Raw genomic sequence first — 25,533 nt, 5'->3', positions numbered from 1 at the left:
CTAAGAAGTCCAAAATCATCTTCCTGTTCAAAGTTATTACTGATAGCTTCAGGGACTAGGTCATCATATCTAAGCCCTGCCTGTAAACATATAGAGATTTTCTCAGTGCACTTTACACTGTTTTTCGTCTCCCTGCTCACTCAGAAAGGTGAAAGAATGATAATCTCTTCCAAACATGATTTTGAAATTATAAAAAATTCCCACGTTACCTGGAGCTGTCTGTTTGCCAAAGGGTTGTCAAATGTCAACGCATAAGTCTCTTTATCCAAGAGGAGAACCATCCAGCCATACAGGTTTGACAAAGTATCAGGGACATAATTGACTGTGGTTGTCTTATTCCTACTGTCAGTCACAGTTAAGTTATAGGGAAAGTCTGGAGCCTCTTTTCTGGAGGAAAAAAATATATTCACATTTTTTCACTGAACTCTGTCATTTTGCAACATTTACAGTTCTGGTTTTATTTGAATTACAGTAGTATATGCTGGCACTCTCTTAGAATGCGACTTCATTTGTGTAGTTCTTTACAAATACAGTAAGAAACGATCTCTGCCTGAAGTGCCATAAAAAGAGAAAAGGCAAAGACAGACAAAGGGTGGAGGAATAGAGGCACAGCTTGTGTCAAAGCAGAGCAATGCAACAGCCAGGTTACCAACTCCTACACTGTCAGAGTATTTCCCCATCCACCAGACTCATGAACCTCAGGTTCAACTTTTAGGATCTTCATCTTTATGAAATTTCATAGAGTTTTCTGGTTACTCACATTTGAGCAGTCAAAAGTTTCATCAAGGCTGAAGGTGCAAAAATCTTACGTTATTCAAAAAGCTGCTCTGTGCCCGGGTCAGCAAGCAGCGTGAAGCTAGGGCTGCTGCAGACTGATGAAAGCCTTCACAAAATGGGTGAACTTTTAGTACAGAAGTTCTTCTAAACACCCAAACAAGAACTCAAACCCCTTTTTCACTACAACTTTGCACTCTTAATTTCTGTCCAATCTAGTCAGAGAAAAAAACCTCGTTGAACTGAACAGTAGTAATGATATCATGACTGGGCATAAACCCTTTAGATTTAAGGCCTCTAGAGACCTTTCTCTAGCAAAAATAGCAAATAACATAGTGAAGCTGGGAGCGGTATACCCACCCACCTTGCCTTCCTCTCCAGGGCCAGGGTCTGTCTTTTTCCTGAGCATAGACTTTTTTCAAATTATCCTAAACTGATCTTGATTATTTGGACACCTGGCCAGAATAACCTCTTACTGCTATGATTGTCAGTTCCCCAAGATGGAAGACTGTGTAAGGTAAATTCCAGAGACACAGAATACTCTGCTTTCAAGAACTGCTTTGATGGAGGCAACAAGCTACATGAAGGAAAAGATAAAGCCAAAATGCAGCCAACTCTTCTGATGTTCAAACATTGAACATCCCTTGTCTCTTCATGTCTGATTAAACAGGGACACCTGATTGTAAGCCACTTCTTCAAAACAAAGATCTTACCTCCAGTCCTCAGCATCCTGCATTCCTACAACAGCTCTTGAAACTAATGGAAATGATGGTTGAAACTGTGCTTTGGTTAGCTACACTGTGTTACCACTTCACATCTGGAAAAAGACTGGGAAGGTCTCCTCTCCTTCTAGAGTCAAAAAGGAGCATCAAGTTTCTCCAGAGGAGGTCAGATGTTAGGTGGGCTAAAATGTTCTCTGAAGCTGCTGTTTCTCCATGACCTGAATGAATCTAGGTGACAAGACTTCCACATTAGAAATTGCATTTTGATACAAAAAATCACGAAGAATAAATCCTAGCCTAAGAACCTCCCTGTCCTCTTGCTGCACACACATGCACAGACTGCCTAACCTTATCTGAGAATTTGATGCTTCTCATTGTGGCACTCTTCTCTAGCAACTGACAGAGATTATTCCTCACCCTGAGCGTGATCCCCGTTGGCTTGCAAAGAGATTGGCACAGGGTTGTCTATGCTACTAAAGATACAGGAGGAGCTCTGATCGAAGTATCTAGAATTCTAGCAAGGGTCTTACCCCATCGCCACCAGCATCTCTCATCTCTAGCCCTGCCAGCAGTAGACATGCTGATAAGAAAATTGGGGTTGCAATCGCACAACTGCAACTCACAAGTTTTTTCCTGCCTGTTGCATTCTTCACATTATACATGGGGAATTGCTAGGGATACACATCCCAGGACTGCAGAGCTAATTCTCAGCTGAGGAGAAGCCTTGCTAGCTTGCCAGGATACCCTGGGGCCATGATTCTGCCATAAAGATGAACACAGCAGATTTATACGTGAATCAAGTGCTGTTGCGAGATCAAGGCAAGTTGGAAGTTTCACCTTTAGTCCACTTAGTCAGTTTTGGCATTTGAGCTGACACTAAGCTTAAAAAAAACCACCTCTTTTAAACATATCTAAAGTGGTATTTCTAAATATTGGAGTATTACCCTACAACTAAACATCTCAGCATACTACCCAACCCTCTAAACTGGATATAGCTTACTTAATCAAGACAGACAGTGCTAAAATTCATGTCATCCTGTAATTTGCTCGTTTGTATTTGCAATTTTGGTTCTTTTTCCCCTTGCCTCTTTGGAGACAATACATAATTACAATAGCAGTCATCTTGGAGGAACGTTGCCTGCAGATTTTTTTTTCTCTTAAAATCAGTTCTGGGGTTTTTTTTGTTATTCTAATGGCTGTCATTTCAGCAAGGGACTTTCTGATTATCCAGAAACATTCAGCTGAGAAACAGCAATGGCAAACAGAAGTGTGAATCAGCAAAGAATCACTCAACCAGAAGATATTGGCAGACCAATGAAACTGACTGGAAGGAGTTAATAAGGCTTAAACAGCTTTCGTACTACTAATAAACCTCCTCTTACAGGCATTAAGTGGACCAGGGTATTAGGCTGCTAATTAAGCAAGTAAATGACAACAAGCACATTATGGCCACAGTTATCAGCACCTGCACAGGTATTCAGGAGAACATTTCTAGCAGCAGAAGCATACCACACATAACGTGGTGCAACATTACACTTTCCTGCACATCAGAAATTGCCTTACTGAGTGACAAAGGTGCACAACGCCACAGCAAGTGACAGAGCCTCAGACCCATCCTCTGTGCACGGTAAATCGATGTGGTTTTACTCTTTACTTCTTTTACTCTTCATCGTTGGAGAAGTCTGATGAGACAGCTTGAATCACTTTTCTCAGAGACTTCTCCCCAGTACTTCCAAGAAGTTTTAAAGACAGAGAAGAAAGCCTGGAAGGGGTAATCCTGCTGGGATATGGGGAGGGATACAAGTTAGCTGACTGATCTGTCAGAAAGTCAGGTGGCAATTCCACACTAGCCATGTAGATTCACTAACTAGTGAATGAGAACGTGAATGTGAATGTGAATTCACTAGCTAGTGAATTAAGTGTGAATCCAACTCTGTTGGACACCAGTCTTGATGAGAGGTTATAAAGGAACACCAAATAAATATCTTACACTAGACAGCTAACTTCCAGATGGCTACAGTTAAGTGAAATACATCTTTCCCTGTATGCCTACTTATAACAGGGAAGTCCTCTCTCCCTAGACCTCAAAGCTAGGATAGACTTTTGACTGCTTCAGACACGACCAACTTTCTTTTTCGGTTAATTATTCTCAGTCTTTTGGATAGAAAGACAGGGAGCCTTCACTGGAGAATTTTTGGGTTGAAAATGCCATTTCTTTATGTGGGAAAGCCTTTCTGAGGAAGAAGGCTTTGCATGGCTTCATACCGTAATAGTCTGGATTCCCTGACCTTCTCCTGGAAGTTTGTTCATGACCCAGGAAGGAAAGGGAGCTGGAGATATAGTGTGGCCTGAAATCTCTGGGGTGTCCTTGACCTGGAATGCTGTGTCCTTGCCTATTACATACTTCGACCCAGGAAGGAAAGGGAGCTGGAGATATCGTGTGGCTTGAAATCTCTGGGGTGTCCTTGACCTGCAATGCTGTGTCCTTGCCTATTACATACTTTGCTCAAGGTGTTGCCACCCACTAACATACACCTTACTCCTGATAGAGTGCCAGCACACCAAAACAAAAATTTGAGGAACGTGAAAAACTTTGCAACTCAAGTATAAAAGTTAGCTGATACAAGGCAACAATGAGCCTGAGACTACATTCACCATGAAAGGATGTCAGTAAGCTTGTTTTTTTTCACCTATATGCCAAACAAACACCAAAACAGAAGTACCCTGCTAATGGAATTACCAGCCACAATTAGCACCATTTCCATTTGCCCTAAATAGCCAGTGATTTCACTGTGCCCTAAATAGCCACCAATCTACCTCTCCTTAATGTTAATGAAGCAGAGTAACGCTCTCACACATGAGTATTTCTATTTCAGAGGATCCGAGGGAGCCTGCACGCATCATTAACATGGAGAGCTTCATTATCAGAGGAAAGAGCCTTCCCCTGAACTTCCTCTGGCTTTATTTGAAAGAAACTAGAAGGCAATGGTCTTAATGCAAAATTAACCCTCACTTTAAACTGCTGGAAGCCTTTACAAACTGTAAGGGGAAAAAAAAAAAAAAGATGACTCATTGAAAAGGCTGGTTTTTTATATTGAAACAGGTTTCAATTAAGGAGTAATTTGCTTTAGAAATATGGCAGGATTACTGGATAGGACTTTACAGTCTGAGTCACAATTTACCAATTGTGATAGTATAAACTCTTATGTAATTTAGCTCAAGTGCATTGTGCAGAACTGCTCAATATAGATAGGCCACAAAGGATTTGTTAAACCAATCAACAACATCAAGTAGAACAAATATTAACTCTCCTGTTTATGTTTACCATTAACTTACTTATCCTAAGGGTCCATATCTGTGTGTATGAAGGCAGGCGCTGTGTTTAGCTCTAAATGCTTTCTGCTTGATACATTTGTGTAATAATCCATTATGATTATCCCTCTTTTAAAAGAGGAAACAATATCGCATCGAACTTCAAATGGGACACCAATGTTTATGTCAACAGTCCAATTTATTGTTGGCTAAATGGAGGCTAATTCCAAATCATGACAATACCAAACACTTTACAGGTTTGATGCTGGACCCAAAGCCAGTTCATTTTATTTTAATTGCCAAGAATTAAGAATTTTCAGCTGTTTTCAGTAAATGTGTGTATCTTTGTTAGAGAGATCAAGACATGATTCAAATCTGCCTTGCATTATGAACACTTACCATCAGCGAGATTTTGCATGCACAGGTCTTTTCAAAAATAACTGGATCTTAAATCTTAATAACTAGTCCTTCAATCAGATCCCCAGCTCCTGTAGTTTACAGGCTGAGATTTCAAGAAAAACTAAAATCATGTGCAAATTCTGAGTTGGAAAGCAGCTGATAAGCAAACAGTTCAAACACCTCTACAATGTAAGCATAGCAAAGATCTGTGGAGGACCACTTTGTCACTTCACTTATCCTACATCAGGCAGAGCTCTGAAGGATGCAAAGTGGATCTGAAAATCTGGACATAGGTACTCTAGGCATGGTTTAAATCATAGAATCATAGAAAGGTTTCCTTCTTTAGGCTGAACAACCCCAACTCTCTCAGCCTGTCTTCGTAGGAGAGGTGGTCCAGCCCTCAGATCATCTTTGTGGCCTCATCTGGACTTGCTCCAGCAGGTCCATGTCCCTCCTGTTGGGGACCCCAGAGCTGAAGGCAGTACTGCAGGGGGGTGAAACAGAGGGGCAGAATCCCCACCCTCGACCAGCTGGTCACGCTGCTTTGAATGCAGCCCAGGACACGGTTGGCTTTCTGGGCTGCAAGTGCACATGGCCGGGTCATGTTGAGCTTCTCATTAACCAACATGCCCAAGCCCTTCTCCTCAGGGCTGCTCTCAATCCATTCTCTGCCCAGCCAGATTTGTTCTTGGGATTGCCTCGACCCATGCGCAGGACCTTCTGCTTGGTCTTGTTGAACTTCAAGATGTTTGCACGTACCCACCTCTCCAGCCTGTCCCAGTCCCTCTGGATGGCATCCCTTCCCTCCAGTGAGTCAACCACACCACACAGCTCGGTGTCGTCAGCAAACTGGCTGAGGGTGCACTCCATCCCACTGTCCATGTCTCTGACAAAGATGTTAAACAATGCTGGTCCCAATCCCGACTCCTGAGGAACACCACTCGTCACTGGTGTCCACTTGGACATCTAGCCATTGACTGCAACCCTTTGAGTATGAACATCCAGCCAATTCCTTATCCACGGGGTGGTCTGTCCGTCAAATCCATGTCTCTCCAATGTAGAGACAAGGATGTCATGCAGGACGGTGTCAAATGCTTTGCACAAGTCCAGATGCACCTTCTATTTTAATACACCTCCGTTGTCCACTTGCAGTCCTTTACCAATTAATACAATCTTAGGACTAATAATACGTTGGTTATGACAGTAAGTCCCAGCTGGCATACCTGGCTTAGATCTATTCAGACCACAAGAAGCAGCCAACAGGCTTGCCAGACTTCTCCTTGTAAGCAAAGAAAGCGTAAGGCTAGTAAATGTTGCCTCAATGCTAAATAAATATATCTCCCTGCACCCAGAAACATCTCAGACAATGGTCAAGCTGAGGGGGAAGGCTTAGGGAAATATCTTATCTTGTATACTCACAAGCCTGTGCAGGATCTAGCTTTGCTGCCAATACCCCAGGCTGCAGGGTAAATGGAAAGTGGTCCTCCACTGGGAACCAAATTTTTCTTGGCTGCTTTGGTGGGATTTCTCAGATGCCACAAATATAGGACAGTAAGAGTTGAACAGCTGAAGTTTAGCCGATGTATTTGTTAACTGAACACTCGACAGCCAATGATTTAATATGTGCCTTTCATGTTATGCCACAAGAACCCGGAGAGGGCTGGGTTATGAGGCCAAGTGAGTGTGTAAGCTGCCCCATGTGTGAATACAGTCATGTACACAGGGAGGATACACAACCAGAGAGCAACTAAGCATGTACACATTGAGAGAAGAAATGTGATTGTAAGGGTGTTTCACAGCAGGTGGATGTTCTTCTGAAGGCACCACAGTAAGTAAATATCAAAGGAAAAGCAGAACTAGAGTAACCATTTCAACTCTTTTCAAGACTCAAAGACACGGAGGCAGGGGGTATGCTACTCTTTTCACACTAACCCATCAGCAGCGGCTGGGTTTGCAGCAACTGAATGCATGCACTACAGGAGAGGATATTAGACCAGATTTAAGAATTAAGGCTATAAAGAAGAAAGTTAATCTTTTCCTCTGCAGCAAGCTAGAGAAGAGGGAAGCAATAAAAGGCTTGAACTAGAAGACTGGTGCTGAGCAAGTCCCAGGTTTCCACTCTGAGAAGGGGAAAACAAATGAAAGGTAACAAGAGGCGAACTTCCTTCTGGTGTGCGCAGCCGCAAAGTGTTTCGAGTGCCCTTTGCCGCAAGGTGCTTCCTGGCTCTCGATTATTCTAATGCTCTCCTCTTGTAAAAATTATGCATAATGTGAAGAAACTTTTAAAGTCACTTAATCATGTTATGACAATTTTTTAATGAAAATTTGTTTTAATATTAATAGAGATTCATAGTTTCATGATAATATGGGTAGCAGTGGCATTTGGAGCAGCCGTATCTAGCCTGCAGCCATGCTGTGCTGTGCCATGGCATAAGCTGTTCTTCAGACTACTCAATAACTTTCTCACATATAAATTTATAAAGACTTTTATAAGCTTCAATTACATTTTTAAAAGACATAAACCCCCTCTTTAAAGGGTGCTTAAGTGACACATTAGTTTAACTTTCAACTAGACTTCGTGAAGAAGGCTTTTGTTACATCAATGCAAGCTTGGAAATCGATCCCCATTTCCCTGGAAGTTGTTGGGTGAAGCAGTTCAGGACGGACAGTCAAGAAATGCTCAAGGTACCTGTTTTCTTAAGAAAAAAAAGAGGGGGGAGTTTTCTTTTACAAAAACCTTTTCTTTTTTCCAAACCTATGTTTTAGGGGGAAAAAAAGTGTCAATACACTACATGCATTCCGGTAAATTAAACAGCACAAAGATAAAGAGTCAATTGCCCACATTGTAACTTAAATAATTAAAATGGTCCCAGACATGCTTTTAGCTTGCACCAACCAGCCAGCTCCCAGGCAGGGGATCTTTCCTAAAAGGCAGCACTGACACAGCTTCCCTGATGTTTTTGAGGTTAAGAAGGTTAATAACATAGCCATGGCCAAGCCTTGCCAGTTACCCTCAGGGGCAGGGAATGAACCTGAGGTTGCTGAGATAGAGGTTACCATACTAGGACTCCCTTCTCAAAATCCATTACTTGCTTTAGCCTTTAAGATTTTTGGAGCTGAAGTCTCCATCCCTGAAACTCAAGGGAAGTGAAAAACACATCATCTCAAGCCCCTCATGCTTTTTATTGAGGAACATGGAGAATGCACCATTCTAGACCGAGAGCGAGCACAGGAGATGAGACTGTTTTACTGCTATTGCCTGAAACCTTCTCCTTGTACAGTGTGACTTCAAAATGAGGATGCTCTTGTGCTGTTACTTTGGCCTGATGATCAGCAAATGTGGGTTCAGTGCTTAAGGCTTTGAACTCAGAGGCTTGTAATCTGTATTTCACCTCTGTTTTTGATAACATCCCTGTTTTACTGACTACAGGGCTTACCACAAGTGGTAAGTACAACTAGCAAGCTGTAGATCTGACAAGCCACATACTCCAGGGCCTGGTAGAGCACAACAGAAAGATTTCTTCCAGAGCAATTTTTAATTCTTTGCTCATCAGAAACTAAGGAAAGTCAAGCAACAGTACTTTCATCTTTTTACTGAGAGAAGATGAATCCAGCAGGCTGCACTGTTAGGAAATTATTCCTGTCACTCACCTATCTTTACTGTCTCTGCTCAACCTCTGCCAATTGCTCCTATTCATGTTTTGTTGTATTAATCTTAGATTTTTCCCTTTTTATTGTGAACAGTCTTCAAATACATCTGGACAAAATTCACCCTTTCTTCTTCTTCCACCACCCCTTCAACCTCTATTCATGCTGTGGATATTTTATTAATTGACTTTCACTCTTCATCCCCTCCAGCTCCTTTCATTCCCCATTCTGTTCATCTACCAGGTCCATTTTGAGGTGCTGTCTGTGTGACCAAAGCCTTCCTGACTCACCACATTTACTTGGCTGCATGCCAACAGTCTTTCAACTTAACATGACGACAGCTTGGCTGGTAGGAGCTACTCAGGAGAGAGGATCTGGAAGTAGCACAGAGAGGATGCTCACAGTCTCTCAGGTTACTCTGTTAAGTACATAGTCCTCAAGAGGACAGGCTAACAGCTGGCTTCTGCTACTCAGCCTGCCAAGTATGTTTGATGTAAGTTGACTCCAGCTCAATCAGATGAATAATAAAGAAGGGAAAGAAAGGGTACTTGCTTGAAATAGAAGGTTGATTGAGAAGTCATTGATATGACTAATGTAAAACTCCAAGGTATTTACTGGGAAGACAAAGTTTAGGTCAGGGCTTAAAAATTTCCAGAGTTAACAGCAATGGTGCAGATGAACTCCTATTTGTACTTGCTCTTTAATCACCTTTTGATGCAAGGAAGAACAAGGTATATTGACTACATTAGCTATCATGAATTATTAGCATTGTGGTAGTATCCAAAAGGACTCAAATCACACTACAGGTAATGTTGCGAGAAGCTCCATCCACACACACAGCATCAACCCAAAGATTTAGTAGCCCATATAATCAAGGTAAACATAGACTGGAAAGGGAATTTATTTGCCTAACACAGTTAACATAGTTAATGGAAAGACATCTAGCAGGGTTGTATTTTGTCTCCTATCAAGTACCCTTTTTGTTAAAACAGAATGATTCCCATCTCTTAATTTATTGCAGACTTTTGTTTTCATTATGAGAAACAGTAATCACATATCAAACCCGCAGGTAGCTGAAACTCTTCTAGTTTTCCCCTTACAATGGAACATGTGATTATTTTTTTTCCTATTTGAGAAGGGTGTTTTTTTTTCCTCCTTCTTCTTCTAAAACATGAATTATAAGATAGACATGAATTATTAACAGCCCTCTGACAGAGCACTTCAGGATTTCTGCCTGTGTACTACTAACCTGAAACAGCAAAAAATGGGTAATGGTTCAGACTTGTACTTCAAAAAGAGAGTGAAATGCTGAGCAGGGCACTGGGAAGGAAAGATGAGCATGGGAAGAAAAGTAGGAGTGGTGTTTAGATCACTGAAAGCCTTTTTCACCCTTTTTTTAAAGCCAGAAATTTACAAAAGTCCTCCCTGGGTAACAGAAGCCGTGGTAGTACTTGGTTGAACTGGATGCCTTTAGCTGCCAGCTGCTCAAAGGCAGGAACAATTCCAGCTTGGGGAGGCAAGTGCAGCAACAGAAGTGAGCTGGGACAGCAACTGGGAGTTGTACAACTATCAAAGCTGATGGGAAAGACCCAGCTGTATCCCAGGACTGGGTTATTACAAAGGTGGGATATGAGGCAGTGCCAGTAGGAGGTTGAACTCTCCAAAACCATTTTCTATCCTCTCGGAAATTAAAAAAAAAATTCAAAAGTGTCATTCTGTTGTAAACTTGTGGTAGACCTGTGTAAAAGCAATTACCTAGTTGCCAAAAAAGTTCTGCCACTCACAATAATAAAAGTTTATTCTTGAGTTTCATATCTCCCTTGTACCATTGCCTGATCCCATCATGTTGATGGGAAACCATAACTGTATAGACTGAAACAGGTTGCTTAGGTTGTGCACCTGAATCAGTCTTAATAAGGTTTAATGATCTGAATTGACTAAATTCAACTCGCAGCAAGCAAAGAACAGAAAAATGAAAGACCAGAAAGTCCTGATGCGGTGGGTAAGAGAGGCATGGCTCCAGAAGAGTGGCAGAAACATATCTACTGGAAAGTTCTCTTTTAATTAAATACATCATGAACTTATTATATCTTCTGTACAATATAGGTGTTCATTGCATGAGAGCTGGGCCCATGAAACCATAAACTGTTGAACGAAGTTTTACTAGAAAACATAAGACGCGAATTAGATAGTTTATGAAACTAACATAGCACTGAATTCAGATGGCAAAGATTTTCTCCTTAAGACATGAAAATCTACCCTGTTCATGACCACTTAGTCATTGGGTGCATTTGGGGAAATGTCTCACAATGAGCGTAAAAGGAAACACTCTTAGAACTTGACTTAAAATCTAATTAAATTCAAACTCTGTTTTGGTTTGGTTTGGTTTTTTTTTAAAGATTGCATTTTATTATTATTATCAACTGAGATGTTTCTCTCACGTTTTGTAGGTCACCACTCAGAAAATCTTGGCAAAGCTTGCAATTCACCCACTAAATCTCTGACTATCTGGGGCTTGGTCATCAATCTCACTTCGGGCATCAGTCCCCACCTTGAGCTGGATTCTTATTTCCACAAAGGCCAGTTTATATATCCATGGTAATTTGAAGAATGACAAAATAGCAATACATCACAGCCTCCACTTAAAGACCCACTTAACACTGCCAGAATTGCCTCTGGACAGGAATCAAGACTATAGATAGGATACCAAGGTAAGAAAGATAAGCAGCTTGCTGAGAACATCAGAAAAAAAATGAACTTGGGCAGGCCATATCTAAATTAGCAAACAAATTAAACTAAAGACTGTCCTCTGGCCTGGAGGCCAACTGGCATGCATAATTCTCATAGCTGTCCATGCAACTAAGTTCCCTTCCAAAAACATGATGCCTACGTCCAAATTACCAGTTGGGAACAGTCCTCCTGCTATCTCTCAAACCATGCCTGAGAATTATCTGGGCGAGAACAAGTAGGCAGAATAAAACCAGTGCCAGAGACCATGTGGACAGCAACATGGACTAATATACATCAGTACTTAGGCTTTTGACCTAGTTTAGGACCCAGCAGAAAGGCAGGAGTCCTGGGACTGTGTTCAGACTCAGCAGCTCTCTCAATATAAAACATAGCAAAGAAACTTTTCAGAAGTGGAATGGTTACTTACAAATGAAGAGACATACGGTGGAAAACAAGGTCGCTGCCACAAACACTGCCACCGGCAGCTTGCCTGAAGTTGGCACTGACTGTGCAAGAAGCCACAAGGATGTCTGTGGGAGGGAGGAGGTGACTCCCTTTCTGCCCCGTGACAGAGCCATCGAGATCCTCAAGGATGGCAGAGTGAGGAAAGGGGAAGGACACTTGGAAAGGCGAGTTGATGAAGGTCAGACGTTCAGCTCTCACTGTAAACCCACCTGGGGGGAACAAGCAGCATTTCAGAAACAGAGACTGATCTCTTCAAGTACTAGGCCTGAAGACATCTCTGGAGAAAAAGAGACTAGCTTCATTTCACCTTCGCCTTGGAAAAATGTCTGCTGAGTCAGCAAGAAGGGGAGATTCAGGAAAACAAATAAATAGATAGAGATGGTTGTAGGAATTGCCATTGCCATGCTATGGCCAGGTCCCACCTGTCCAGCACCCTGTTGTGACAGGACTTGTGGTTACAAACTTCTCTGATCCGGGTGTTGCTCCTGACCCTACCAGCATCTCCTCAGTGACTCCAAACGCTTCTTCACAAGTCTCACTGCCAAAAGTTACAGTCCCCAAAACAGTGATTCTTATAGACCCTTTCTGCCTTGTTTATAAGAGAAATTCTTCAGAGATAAGGACTGTTTATGTATGTGTAAATATACTTGTGTGCATATGTACAGCACCTGGCACAATAAAGCCTTGGCTGAAAAGTGTAGCTGGAGGATCTTTTCATTACTAAAACACAGATAGCTACAGAAAGGAGGAATATTCATGCGGACTAAAGCACAGGAAGTTTTTTAACACATTAATATATCCAGAAATGTCAGAAAATCATTGCCCTGTGGACCATAACAAGTCAACTTTGGCATGAGTGTTCATGCACCACATTGGTTACTACTTGACTATCTTATTTTCAGTTGTAGCCTCTCTAAGTCAGATTTTACTATTCCTCCTGTTCTTTGATCTCACCTCCTGAAGTCTTTTTCTCTGTTATGTTATTGTAGGGCAGTATTCATTTTTATATAAATATATTTAAGGGGTAATTGCAGTTGGAACATTCTTCAAAGAGCCTTTGGGTACCTCTTCAAAGCTCAAAAGGATGCTTAGTTTACACGTTATCTTAAGCAAATTCATCTAAGGTTTACGCTGGCCTGAGGTAGGAGTTTGGTGAAATTCTGCAAGGTTCTGTCATAGCTATTAAAGAAATCATCCGTCTTGAAATTTTACCTCCCAAAAGAAGCAGAAACAAGTTGGTGTATAAAAACCTCTTCCACTGAGAAAATGAAATCAGTGCAAAAATAAGACTGCTTTTGTCTTAAAAATATGTGCCATACATGGCTTCAACTAAGTGATTAAGCTATTTACAAGGCAGATTGGAGAGAATCTGCAACTTCAGAGCAGCTAAAGGGTCTGGTTCAGTCCAACAGCAATAACAGCAAAATGCACACACTAAAGAGGGTGAGTATTGTTGAGGAATGGTTGTTATGTATATCTTTACAATCCCAGCTCAGAGATTTTCTCAGTTCATCTGAGCTGCATGCCAAGCACAGCTTTTATCTTGCATCTACATACCATCATCTCATGCCCCACCTCCCTGTGAATGGGGAAGAGCTATTATCCATCTGTCCCAGTTGGGGAAGTGAAACAGAAAGTGACACTTTTGAAAACTGTTAATACAGTGAAACCTAAGGAGAGTAGGTATGCAAATACCTCAAAACCTAGCTCTTGTTAATTAACCTATAGCAAACATAGTGACAAGACTACAGAAGCAAAACTGGGCCAGTACTCTTCGTCAATGTAAGGTGCTTTTTGTGAGATTCAGCTGAAATATCTATCAATGATTGTCTGTGGAAACAATGAACTTCTAAATACCCGAATCTGAAATAGGAGGAAGCCAGTGACTATGGAAATACTGCTAAGTAAGTGTAAATCAGACTTACCCTGCCCTTGGTAACAGCCAGAACAGGTCCTGATCGCTGTGCAAGTGTTCATATCAAAGTTCCTGAAAGCAGTGTTGGAGATGAATAGCTGATATCTTTTGGGAGTTTTTAGTCCTGCTGACATACAGGTCCCACCCTGCAAAGAAGAAATGAAGAGCACTGGGAAACGCATCACCATGTGAATCTCCAAGTCTAATGAGTCCAGGACGCAGCAGCTGGGTCACAAGGATGTGATTGCACTCAAGCTCATGGTTGTGGGGCAATGTACACTGAAGGACAGATCTAAGCTATTGTTTTGTGAATTCTGACAAGTAACATCAGTTTAATTCAAGATTTGCATTATGTGATAGTATTACATTCAGGGCAGTGATTCCCTTGTTTGCTTTGCCCGGGTTGTTGCATAGTAGTTCAGGTTGGACATCTGAAGGGAAAGGAAATTGCACATTCCCTGGGAAGAAAGAATCCACCTGGAAGGCACAGCAAGCAGATATGTTTACAGCGCCATTTACTTTACCTTGTCTTGTCCAGCAGGCAGGAAATATTCCTACTCTACAAAGCTAATAATTCTAATTTCTGTTCTAAGGAAAACTTGATTGCTGAGATTCAAAGCCCTTTTGTGTGATTGGGGATGGGGGGAAGCATTTAAGCTTGGCTCTCTTCAAAGTTGTAGTTGACTTCAGGGTCCATCAGAGCAACAAGAAGCGGAAAGGAAGAACAAAACCCACAAGTGGTGGGAAACACAACGGACAAACTAGATTTTGTGGTGATTGTAGGCCATGACACAGGGGAAGTGTACATCTGTCTGACGATTTATCTCAGAGACAGGCTGGGAAGAAGGATGTGCTCAGAGCTCGTGGGTAGCCTGGAGGAGAAAGGGCTGCAGGAATGTGTGATACTGTTTCTGAGACCAATAAACACTTTTGTAGAACAACTCTCAAAAGCTGTAGTAGAGAATCAATCGAGAAATCCACCCCCTGTGTAAAAATCCTCTGTAATTGAAAATGTAGAATGAAATTGGCTTTTATAAATAGACTATTACTTCAAAGAGATGGTGCTGTCTTCAGTCTCATTAAGAGACAGTAGCTCCATCACCTTTTTTACTCTAAGGCCAAAACATTTGGGGTGACGATCCTGGTCCTTGGGCCATCTTCCAAGTCACTGCTAAGCAGAAATCCCTGTCTTCTGGTAACAAATTTGTCAAAAAGACTCCGTTGGTTTTTTGCTTACACTTGCCTGTTCTTCCATTCCACCTCCCTTTCTATCTTTTTATTTTTTAGTTAATTAAGTTAGCAAATAGAAGAAGGGTGTGAGATGATAATTCCTCCCTAGTGTGTGTCACCTATCTCAGACCTCCTGCTTTTTCAGGAAGAAATTCTTCTCCCCAAATGGCTCCATAAGGACAACGAATTGTTTTACGAAAGCATGGAAGAGCCTTGCTGAATGTCTAAGAAGCTAACAAAAGTCTTTCCTTTGGCTTTTATGGGCCCTGGATTTAGCCCTGCCACTAACATTTTAATTGATCAAAGCCCCATTTTTTAAATGCCCTGATATTTCCAGAAAACAATCTTGTTTTAAAGCACTTCTTTCAAAAACTGGAAGGGCTAGCAGAGAGGAGTATCCAAGGTTCCCATTAAATTAATGTCATAAAGTTTTAATTGATATTAAAGAGACATCATTATTAAAGGGAGAATTACATAAATTAAGATGTAAATTATGACAAGAAGGCTCTTATCATGAGATAATCAAAGATAATCACCCCCTTGGGGTACTGCAAGAAACAAGGCACAGCTGAGCGCCTCTAAATCTCTTAACAAGTACAACATTGGAGTCCTTCCATGGAGCCTGCAAAGCAAAACCAAAAGCATCCACCCTTTGGTGTCTGAGAGAAATTCGTTGCATCACTGGGACACTGCAAGGTTGGACTGGTGAAGCCAGGATTTTGTCTGAGCTACACACTTTCACTAGACCTACTACAGAGGTTTGTTTCTGAAAGCTTCTAAAGAAAACTCATTTAAAACTCTTTTTCTGTCAGTCAGAATAAAAATTAATTTCATAAACAACAATAGAAAACTGAGTACAGCAAAAAAGACCTCAAAATCATGAACAAGTCTCTGTGGCCAGTTGTAACTAAAATTCCGTTGTTATCCATGTTATTAATCTGTTAGCAACCTGGTAGCACCCAAAGGACTTTGTCCAGCTGCCTAAAGAAATAATGGAAGAAGATCATATTTAATGCAGAAATAAAAATGTTACATTCTGACAGCATTTTTCATTCTCAAGTAAAAAAGTAACACTCTGTGGTCCAGGTGGACCAATGATGCTATGAGAGAGCAGAGGAGACCAAAGTGTTAACTGGGATAGAAATCAAATCTGTTGTTGCCCCTTATTATTCTCAAATTACTAAACTAAACCCAGTTGTGTATGGTTAAATGGTGTCCGTTTATTACAACAAAAGACATATAGGAATTTATGTTAGAAAAGCTTGTTTAAACAAAAATTATGATTCCTCTCAAAAATTCAGATTCTCTGAAATTCCAAGGGTTTTCTGAGACAATGTCAATCTTGGAAAAAAAATGTGAGTAGGGAAAAAATGAACACTTGTCTTACTAAAATCCTTCAGCTCTTAAGTTGAAGAGAAGTGTGGTTTTGTTTTTACTTTTGAATGTTGTTTTATAAAGAACATACATGAAGATGCACTACAATATAAAATCTTTTAATAATTCCAAATTCGAATGGAAAAAATCAGTGTCCTTGTTTCAAATTGGTTGGACTTGATGATCTTTGAGGCCTCTTCCAACCATTATGATTCTACATTTGTTTTTAAAAATCTTCAAAAATTCCATACTGGAATAAAAAGACATTTGGGAAAAATGCTGAATTTTCCTGCAGAGTGCAATCTGTGGTTTCTTAACAGCTGATGTTTATTCAGCTCTACCATCAGCTGGTAGGAATGGAGTGCCTGAAAAATGATGCAGGATCCAGCTGATCAAATGCTATTTCTCTGATGCTGCTGCCAGCAGAAGCAACAAAATCCTTCGTTCCAGGAGGCTGGGAGAGTGGTACCAATGCTCCAATTTTCTCTGCTTCATCACCAAATCAATGTCCTTTGCAGGTGCTGCTGCTGTTGAAGGCATCTTCTTTCCAAGAAGTGGAAGACAACTCGAGGACTAAGCAAACAGATCAGTGTCCAAACCTCATGTGAAGCTGGGCCTAAGTGTTTATCTTTACATACCATCTATTTTAAATCCAAGCTTTGCCCAAGCTGCTATGGAGCAGAGGTTGTTCTTCAGATTGCTTTCTTATTTCTCCAAATTCCTGTTTGAAGGGTTGCTGTGCAACTCAAGAGACATTGGAATAATTCCTGCAGTGCTTACCTTTTGCCCAGTGTGTCCAATTAAAACACTATCAGCTACAGAAGTGTTTCCCAGGCTTTCTATGACATCAATGCCAAAGTCTTTGCAAGCATAAATCCAGAAACGTTGCAGTTCGAGGTTGCTGCTACTAAAAATCTATAAAAAAGCACAATAAAGGAATAATATTTTTTTCTAAAAAAGACTGTGATTTATAACTCTGCTTTACTTACAATATAATAGACAGGGGAAGTGCAAAACCACATAAAAGTGTTGGATGTGTATTTACTACTTGAACATCTCCTCTTAATTTCTTATTTCTGCTTTCAATTAATAATACTAAAATCTTTACATTCTGCAAACTTATTTTCATGTCAAAAGAAAAAAGAACAGTATGAAAGAAAATCAGAACTGAAAATCAGTAATAAACAAGGTAAAAGTACTCTGAATAATTTCGGGTTTATTAGTGGAGAGAATAGCAGGGTAAAGAAGCTAATATTTGTAGCAGAAAGATGCCATGAAAATAACCAGAGATGTTGTTTACAGTCACCTAACAGCAAGAAGACTGTTCCTAGAGGGAGCCCATGGAAAGAAGGAGAATAAACTTAGTTATTCATGTATGCTAGGTCAGTAACGTACAAAGAAATTACAAGTTAGGTAGAGAAAATCACAAAACCAAAACTGGAAAACATGTTTTTGTTTTATTTCTTTTCAGACAAATAGGCTTTTCCAGGAAGAGAATGCAGCAGTCTGAAAAATACACTGAAAAATTGGACACCTTCAAAGGAAAAGCCATAGTATGGGTTAGACTAGAAAACATGCCTTACAGAGAAACACATACAATCTGTTCAGGTCATCACGCAGGGCATAAGAGGATCACAGCCTCTAAGCACCAGTATGGGAAGAAAGTATCAGATAGTAAAGGGTGGTGTGGGTTTTTTAATCAGATTGACTAATAGTGAGCTGCAACAGTTGGAATGTGAAGCTAGACAAATTCAAACAACAAAAAGTTCACATTTTTAACAAGGATGAAAAAATTCCCATGGAAACCATTAGCCTGATGAATGTAACAGATCCTCTACCAACTTCAATCTTTACAAATAGCTCAGATCCACTGGGAGGATTTTTTTGGCTGCATGATCTAGTGGAAGGTGTCGCTGCCCATGGCAGGGGTTTGCAACTGGATGATCTTTAAGGTTTCTTCCAACCCAATCCATTCTATGAATCTATGATTACAGTGGCAGACAGATGCTAGATGATTACAGAGGACACCAGCTATTGATGAAAGTTGCACTGATTCTGCACTGAAGCAGTAAGAAGAGCTCACACAAATTGTGTTTCTGGTTTTATCACCAAAACAGGAGTCTCCAGCTGAGGCAAATGGATATATAGATACAAGAGCTTTACCGTAACTGTGGCCATTATGCAGCCTTAAAAGATGAAGTCAGTGTAGAGGTGATGTGCTTGTAAAGATCGTGAGCATCACAGAGGGCAGTCATGAGAAACGTACCTGTGCTCCACCTTGGCTGCTCCAAACTGTAAAGTTGTGGAGTTGAACAGATCTGTTTGGGCTGTCTGGCAAATATTCCGGGTACACCAGCAACCCATACCTGTTTAGGTAAGAAAGAAAAGGAGACTGTTTCTTTACAGTGCATGTATTCATGAAGAGATTTTCCTATTCATCATTTTGATATCTAAAATCTTAAAACTGTAACAGTTCTCTGCATGGGACTTTATCATTTAATACAAAATTAAAAACTAGTGTATAGCAATATTTATTTTAGGCATCTAATCATGCCAGAGAGCATACTTAAAATTTCTTTTCAAGTATTTTCAGAATTAGTCACGTCAGAGCTAACACCCAGTGTGTAGTGCCACCAACAAGTGCTCACTGCAAAACACTCCCACCATGCTCATGAGTTTTCAACCAGCATCACCTTCAGATAAGCCTGACATGGATCTGGACAAACACGGCTTTTCTATATCTTGGATTCAGCCAGCTTGGAGTACATTTCAAATGTATGCGTTCCTGAATGCAGCCTTTGATTTGACATTCTCAGAGATTTTAAATCCAGATTAATATCCAGGCTTCCTCAAAATTCAGGTGACTCCATCTACTGACTTCTAGTACAATGTCATTTTTCACTATCATTTCTGTTTTAGGGAAGTACAGGCAAAAGCTCTAGTGAGTAGCTGTTCCTGGATGCTACAGGAACAACTGTTATATGTAATGTCTGACAGACATGCAGCACTTTTTATCCTGTTGCACTGCAAAGTGATTAGTCTTTTCGACCTGTTTAATCAGAGGCCAAATTCTGATAGTTGAGAGTTCATGCTGCTACGACATAAAGTATCTGGAGGTAAGAAATGCCACTCCAGGTTGTGTAAGTCAGTGTCAAGTCTGTAATGATGGCCTGCAGGAGATGTTAAAGGAGGACTATAAGAAAGAAATTGTGTATCTCTTCTCCTGCATGCCACCCTTTTCTGCTCAAAACGTCTGGTGTACTTAAAAATGAGTTTTCAATTCAACACACGAGCACATGCTTCAGTGCTTTGCTGCTAAATGGTTGACGAGGAAATATGTTAAACGTGACATCCTAAACTACATCAGGATTATTTAAACAAGGGAGTGAAGTGGAGGAGCTTGTTAACAGCACAGAGAAATGCTGCAAGTTAAGAGATTGGGCTGGTGAACAAACAAAAAAGTACTGTATTGAAACTACTAAGGAAACCATTTGCAATCAGGCCCTGAGAAAACATCCCCAGCCACGTCGCTGCCAAACACTGACTCTGCTCTGCTGTGGAGAACTCTGCTTACAAGAGAGGAAGCCCTAAAAGGCTGCAAAATTGGGGAAAAAAAAATTCCTGAAAGGAGGGGCAAAGCCTTTTCTGCTTACCACTGCAATTATAGTTAGCGCTAACATGCACTGAAGGAAAATCTCTTTAACCATAAATCCCCAAGTACCTTGTGCAGGAATGAGCTATGTTCTCACTGAAGGACAGGAGAGGCATTTTGGATGGTCCCTCAGGGGACAGATGTAAGAAATAGCCGTACCCAGCCGCACACACTGTGTTACCCTGCAGAGAAGCATATGTGACTGTGAAAAAAGATTACCACAGATTTCTGGAAATTAAAATAAACTTAAGAACAACCCAAATTAAAAACCCAGCTGAAGTCCATTCAAATTCAGGTAAGTTTGGCTGGTAGAAGCTGGTACCTTGTTTCTGTGTCCTCAATCTTGTCCTGTCCTTAATCTTGTCCTGTTTTTGCTCTGTCCTTGGGCCAGTCTTAAAAAAACCTGTTCTCAAGCCAGGCAACAAGGGCTGGCCAAGCAATAGAAACAAATGAGAGAAAAATGGTATTGTCCTAATTCTTCAAGGAGTAGGTAAGAAAAAAAGTGTGTGGAAAACTTCTTATTTCTACAAAATCCTTCCTAAGTAGGAACGCAATATCATGAAAGAAAGGTAAATCACAAACTACTCAGTTTATTAATCTACTTCTCAAATCTGTATCTGTCTCAGATCTCCCAAAGCAAATACAGGAAGAGAAAGCATTGGCATTGAAAACCTGAGACCCCAAAAAGTCAAGAGAAAACAGATAACTACATCTTCAGGATATGTCAGTGGTTGAATGATTAAACTTACTCAGATCTATGGTAAATTGCTTGGTTTGGATTATTTTTAACAGGGTAAGTGAATAACCACGGGAAGATGTGCTGTAAGTTATTGTCACTTAATGTCTCTTAATGAAGAAATGACAGAGTTGCATTCTTTGTGTTATTGCAAGAAGTGAAAAATAAGTGAACGTAAGGTCTGCCTGGCCTTAAAATTAAGAGTTGGGTACTTACAGAACCTGTAGCAAGTGGGTTATGTGGGTTACATACAGTGGGTTAGGAGCTTTCCTACTCTAGGGAAAAAAACTGCTCTTACCTGCTTCATTAGGACAGCAGCCAAACCCAGTTGGTTTTGGATGGTGCTCATATAGCGATATTTTCATGCGTGCATCTGGCCACAATCCTTCTCACCTGCCTTAGATATCTAAAAATTTGATGCTGAAGACCAGACTGGTAAACCTGGGCTCCCTTTCCAGGAAAAAATAAGGCAGAGGCATGTCCAGAGGGCAATTCTTCTGGTCTATCCTTAGATAAGATTAATTGCTCTCTGGAGGTATCTAGTTCTCTAAGGGGAGTCTAAGATGAGCTTTCTGGCAGCTGTAAGAAGAGCTTGTTCTCTAAGATCGGGACTGACACCCACCACTACCATTCATAGGTCATGGGACAGTGTTAAAACACTAATGACTTTTTGGTCCCTGACGGTCCAAATCAAAGCTGAGCCTGGTGACCTAGAGGTGAAAGCCTCCATATACCAATTACTTTCTTCCAACCCATCCAAGTGTGTTCCCTGCAGTCGTGATCTCTGACATCTGTCAAGCAACAAAGTTATCAATACCCAAAGCACTGCTTTCTCTATTCCCTGGTAAAACTGCTGCTTTTCCCAAAAGTACAGCTACAGATTCTTTTCCTTTAACAAAATACTTCTGCAGTCCAGTCACATTATTTCCAGGATCTTTTACTTGCGACTCCAATCGTGCGTTCTACAGATGATTCATAAGGAAAAAACCTGCATATTTATTCAGCCAGCTAGTGGCTGGAGGGCAGGGGTTTTAGGCAAGCAGGGAATTTTGTGTGGAAATCAATTCTTTGTGGAAGTCAGTATATTACGAATGTCCATGCAACCAAAATTCCAGAGAGAAATTACCTCCCTGAGCATGCCAAGTACCTGGAGGTATGCATCAAAAGTCAGTAAAATAAAGTGGCTGACGTTTTAAGTGTCTCTTAACCGTACAACGCTGCTAATGTAAATATTTCATGAATTTCTTTTAGATACCCGGGACTCAAACTGTTGACCTTAAAGATGACATTAAAGCTCCAGACAGTGTGCCCAGCACCGCTCCCCCAGTTTCAGAACCTGGCAGGATGCAAGTAGTAGCTGCAACGGGCTCGCTTCAATGTGCGCTCCCCTTGCAGAAGGTTTTAGAAAAGATCTCGGTAGGGATGAAATGGTGGGAAACAATCAATGCTAAACAGATGCACCCTCACCTCTTTGGTACTGTGGAGAATGGCTGGGTTGGGTGATATTGGGAAACAAATTCATTTACCAATAGCATGACCATCAGTCACTCCATTAACATGGAAACAAGGGCTGATCTCCACCTTGTTCATTCATTTAAGTTGTTACCCAGTCCTCAACAGCATGCCAAGAAAGGAAAGGAGGATGCTTGTTGAATTTCTTAAACCCAGTCTGTACGTTGTTATACATGAGCACTGCATGCTGGCTCTAGGATTTTAGGGCATTGAATGTTTATGAATAGGAAGTTGTGACAAAAGGTCCAAAACCCACTGGGCCCAAGACATCCAAGAGAAAAAGATAAAAAAACTCCTTTTTTTTTTTTTTTTTACCCCTGCATGCCAAAAGAAAACCAGGGACATAAGATATACACTTCAGTGACAAAAGAGCCAATATCAGAGGGGCATCTTCAGTTCCTCATGCTGATAGCATTTAAAAGGCAGGAAAACTGCCTGCTAATGAAATTGTCTTATGACTCTAAAAAGTGATAACCAGAGCTTTCATACTTCATTTAAAAAAAAAAATACTAAACTCGTAATAATCATTTCGCACTTATGCTGTATGAGCACAAAATTTTAACTAACAGCCTGATTCATGAATGCACTTAAGAGCTTAAGTCAAATGGAAACCAGTGGGAATCGGGTCTCTGGATGTCTTTGTAAGCTCAGGTTTGAGTGACTGCTGTATCCCAATTTCAATACTGTTTAGGAGACCACTGATTTTCAAGGAAATTTAATCTCTTCAGTCACCAATGCAAACTTAGGCTCCCATGTAAATTGAATAGTTACGAAAATATTATTGCAGGACTCTCTGTGGAAAGCTTAATCCATCATGCACTGAAGATGTATCAATATGGACCTAGAGCTCTCTATTTTATCTGATATCCCTTCCTTAAAGATTGCAGCCTGCAAGTTTAAAACCAGTAACTGAAAGATGGCAATCTGAAAACAAACACAAAACCCAACAACTGTCTGACATTAAAATCTAGAGAGGGAAATTTCTATTCCATGTCATGGCCTGGAAACCAGGCAGTGGGAAGATGAGTCATTGTCGTTACATTCTTCAAACCTCCCTGTTAAATTAAGATTATAAATACCTAAAAGCAACATCCAGTTCTTGAGCCATCTGATCAGATGAAAGGTACTGAAACTCTGTAACATCATGATGCCGGTGCTGGAGCAGCATCCCTTGCATTTAGTGATTATTATTGTACTAAAAAAAAGTATACAAGACACAGGTGTTTTGCTTGGAAGAAGTGTGACTTTTTATCTTAAAATCCGTGTCCTTTCATGTCTTCTGCTGAGCACTGCTTGGTACTGTAGAACAGTAAGTGCAGCTAATAACAATTTTAAGCTAGGCGACTTGTTCATATTTTCCTTTTGCTGCTGCAATGCCTCAAATAGCCCACTCTGAGAGATTGTCGACAATGAGGTTTATCAGCAACCCTTCAAGGGCCATCTGCTATTCTGCCTTGAGTAGCACTCTTCTGGAGAGCAGACTTAACCCTGATGTTCGGGTACACAGCCACAAACGCAGCTTTGGGCATATCTCTGAGGACATGTGAACCAAGAGAGCTCAACAAATGTGCTGAAAACCGACCACAGTCAGTTCACACGTACTCGTAGAGATAATTGCAGCAAACCTTTTCAAAAGCTGAGCCACTGGCAATCGAGCAGACAGCTCCAGGGTAAGTCAGTGCATGATAGTACAGAACTCTGTGTTCAGTGGAGCTGAAATTCATGTGATTCTGCCTAGTTGTTGTATTTTTTAACCATTTTTTGATGGTCTTAAAAATGATAAATATGCCCTTGAGGGAATTGCAGAAAAGTCCTCTCCTTCTTCCTAAGTACTGTTGTCTTCATACTAACATAGGAAATGTGTTGGTCTCTTTTTCACCTTCAAATTTAGGTGCAATTCTTTCCTCTTGGAGCAGAAGCCCAGGGGGTGATTAGGTCTTCACATACAGTTATTAATTGCTCTGGTTTCTGTGGTTTAGCAATAGAAAAGGTTAGGTTTTATTTTTAAATGAAAATGTGCATTTGTCGCAACTGAAACTGTGATAAGAAAGGTCAGTTTCAATGAAAATCCAGACTTAAAATAGTTGGGAAGGAAAAATGGTTTGAAATTGCTGAAAATCTTTTTTTTTTTTCCATGAAACACTTAAAAGTGACTCTTTATTCTGATATGTAACTGACTTGAATACGAGAAAAAACGTATGAACTAAAAAAGCATCAGAGGATTAGTGAATAAAAAGATTTTTACTGAGCTTAACTTTTTGATGTGAGTCTTTTTTATGAGCTCAATGTTTTATCACTATTTAGAATAGAGAAGCTTCGTTTCTTTTAAAATCAATGTCATTTTCATAGAACAGGGAACACATTCTCCTTCTCACCCTGGAATGAGAATCTTGGACTATATGTAAGTTGTCATTTTAAATCCAGAGAGATGTGCGTTTGATATTGCTGAATTTTAGTGTGTTTGTCATCAGTCCATTAAAATTGAGATTTTTATTTTATAATGATGGAAGTAGGAAAAAATTCTAGAGAAAGTGAGCCCAAACTTTTTGCCAGTTTTTATGAATCCATAGTACTAGAAAATAAACCAACTTTTTAAAGTATCCCAGGATGAAAGATCTCAATGAACTATTTCATTCCACTCAAATGCAGTAAAATTTTCAGTAATAAATTTGCCCATTAATACAATTTATTTTTGCAATATGCACTTGTTTTAATATCCCATCACAAACCCAGTTTCTGATGGCTCAGCCAAGAAGCAAATGTTGTGGATATGATCTCCCAGATAAATGAAGCTCCTTACCTTTCTGATATCTTTGATTAGAAAAGAAATGTTATGTTTTATACTTGAACGTCTTACCTTGATGTGGTTGGCAGGAGCCCTGATGTAGATCCCTGCTGGTGATAGTGTCTCAATATTGGATAAACCATCTGTTCCAGAAAGGCCAATCACTATGTTATTACTGACTTTGTTTCCCTCTTCCAGTCCCCCTCCTTTAAAAAAAAAAAAACAAAAAAAACCAAACAAACAAACAAACAAAAAAAAAAACCAAAAAAAAAAAACCCA

At 40.4% G+C, this 25,533-nt stretch overlaps 1 protein-coding gene across 1 annotated transcript in view; it reads right to left on the bottom strand.

The window, feature by feature from the left end:
* Nucleotides 1–25,533, bottom strand: part of PKHD1 (polycystic kidney and hepatic disease 1 (autosomal recessive)) — a gene marked incomplete at its 3' end in the record, with an annotated part of 174,336 nt that overhangs the window by 29,752 nt on the left and 119,051 nt on the right. Inside the window, exons 41-47 of the mRNA XM_009695590.1 lie at nucleotides 25,327–25,460; nucleotides 20,291–20,403; nucleotides 18,836–18,935; nucleotides 17,350–17,484; nucleotides 13,976–14,111; nucleotides 12,013–12,259; nucleotides 210–387 (exon numbers count right to left, since the gene is read on the bottom strand). Of these exons, the coding sequence (XP_009693892.1) occupies nucleotides 210–387; nucleotides 12,013–12,259; nucleotides 13,976–14,111; nucleotides 17,350–17,484; nucleotides 18,836–18,935; nucleotides 20,291–20,403; nucleotides 25,327–25,460 (1,043 nt within the window). The remainder of the gene's footprint in view (nucleotides 1–209; nucleotides 388–12,012; nucleotides 12,260–13,975; nucleotides 14,112–17,349; nucleotides 17,485–18,835; nucleotides 18,936–20,290; nucleotides 20,404–25,326; nucleotides 25,461–25,533) is intronic.

The sequence above is a fragment of the Cariama cristata genome, unplaced genomic scaffold, assembly GCF_000690535.1.
Source record: "Cariama cristata isolate BGI_N322 unplaced genomic scaffold, ASM69053v1 scaffold2512, whole genome shotgun sequence".
NCBI classification, from domain to species: Eukaryota; Metazoa; Chordata; class Aves; order Cariamiformes; family Cariamidae; genus Cariama; species Cariama cristata.
The sequence above is the reverse complement of the archived record's forward strand: the minus strand, read 5'-3'. Positions and strand labels throughout refer to the sequence as shown.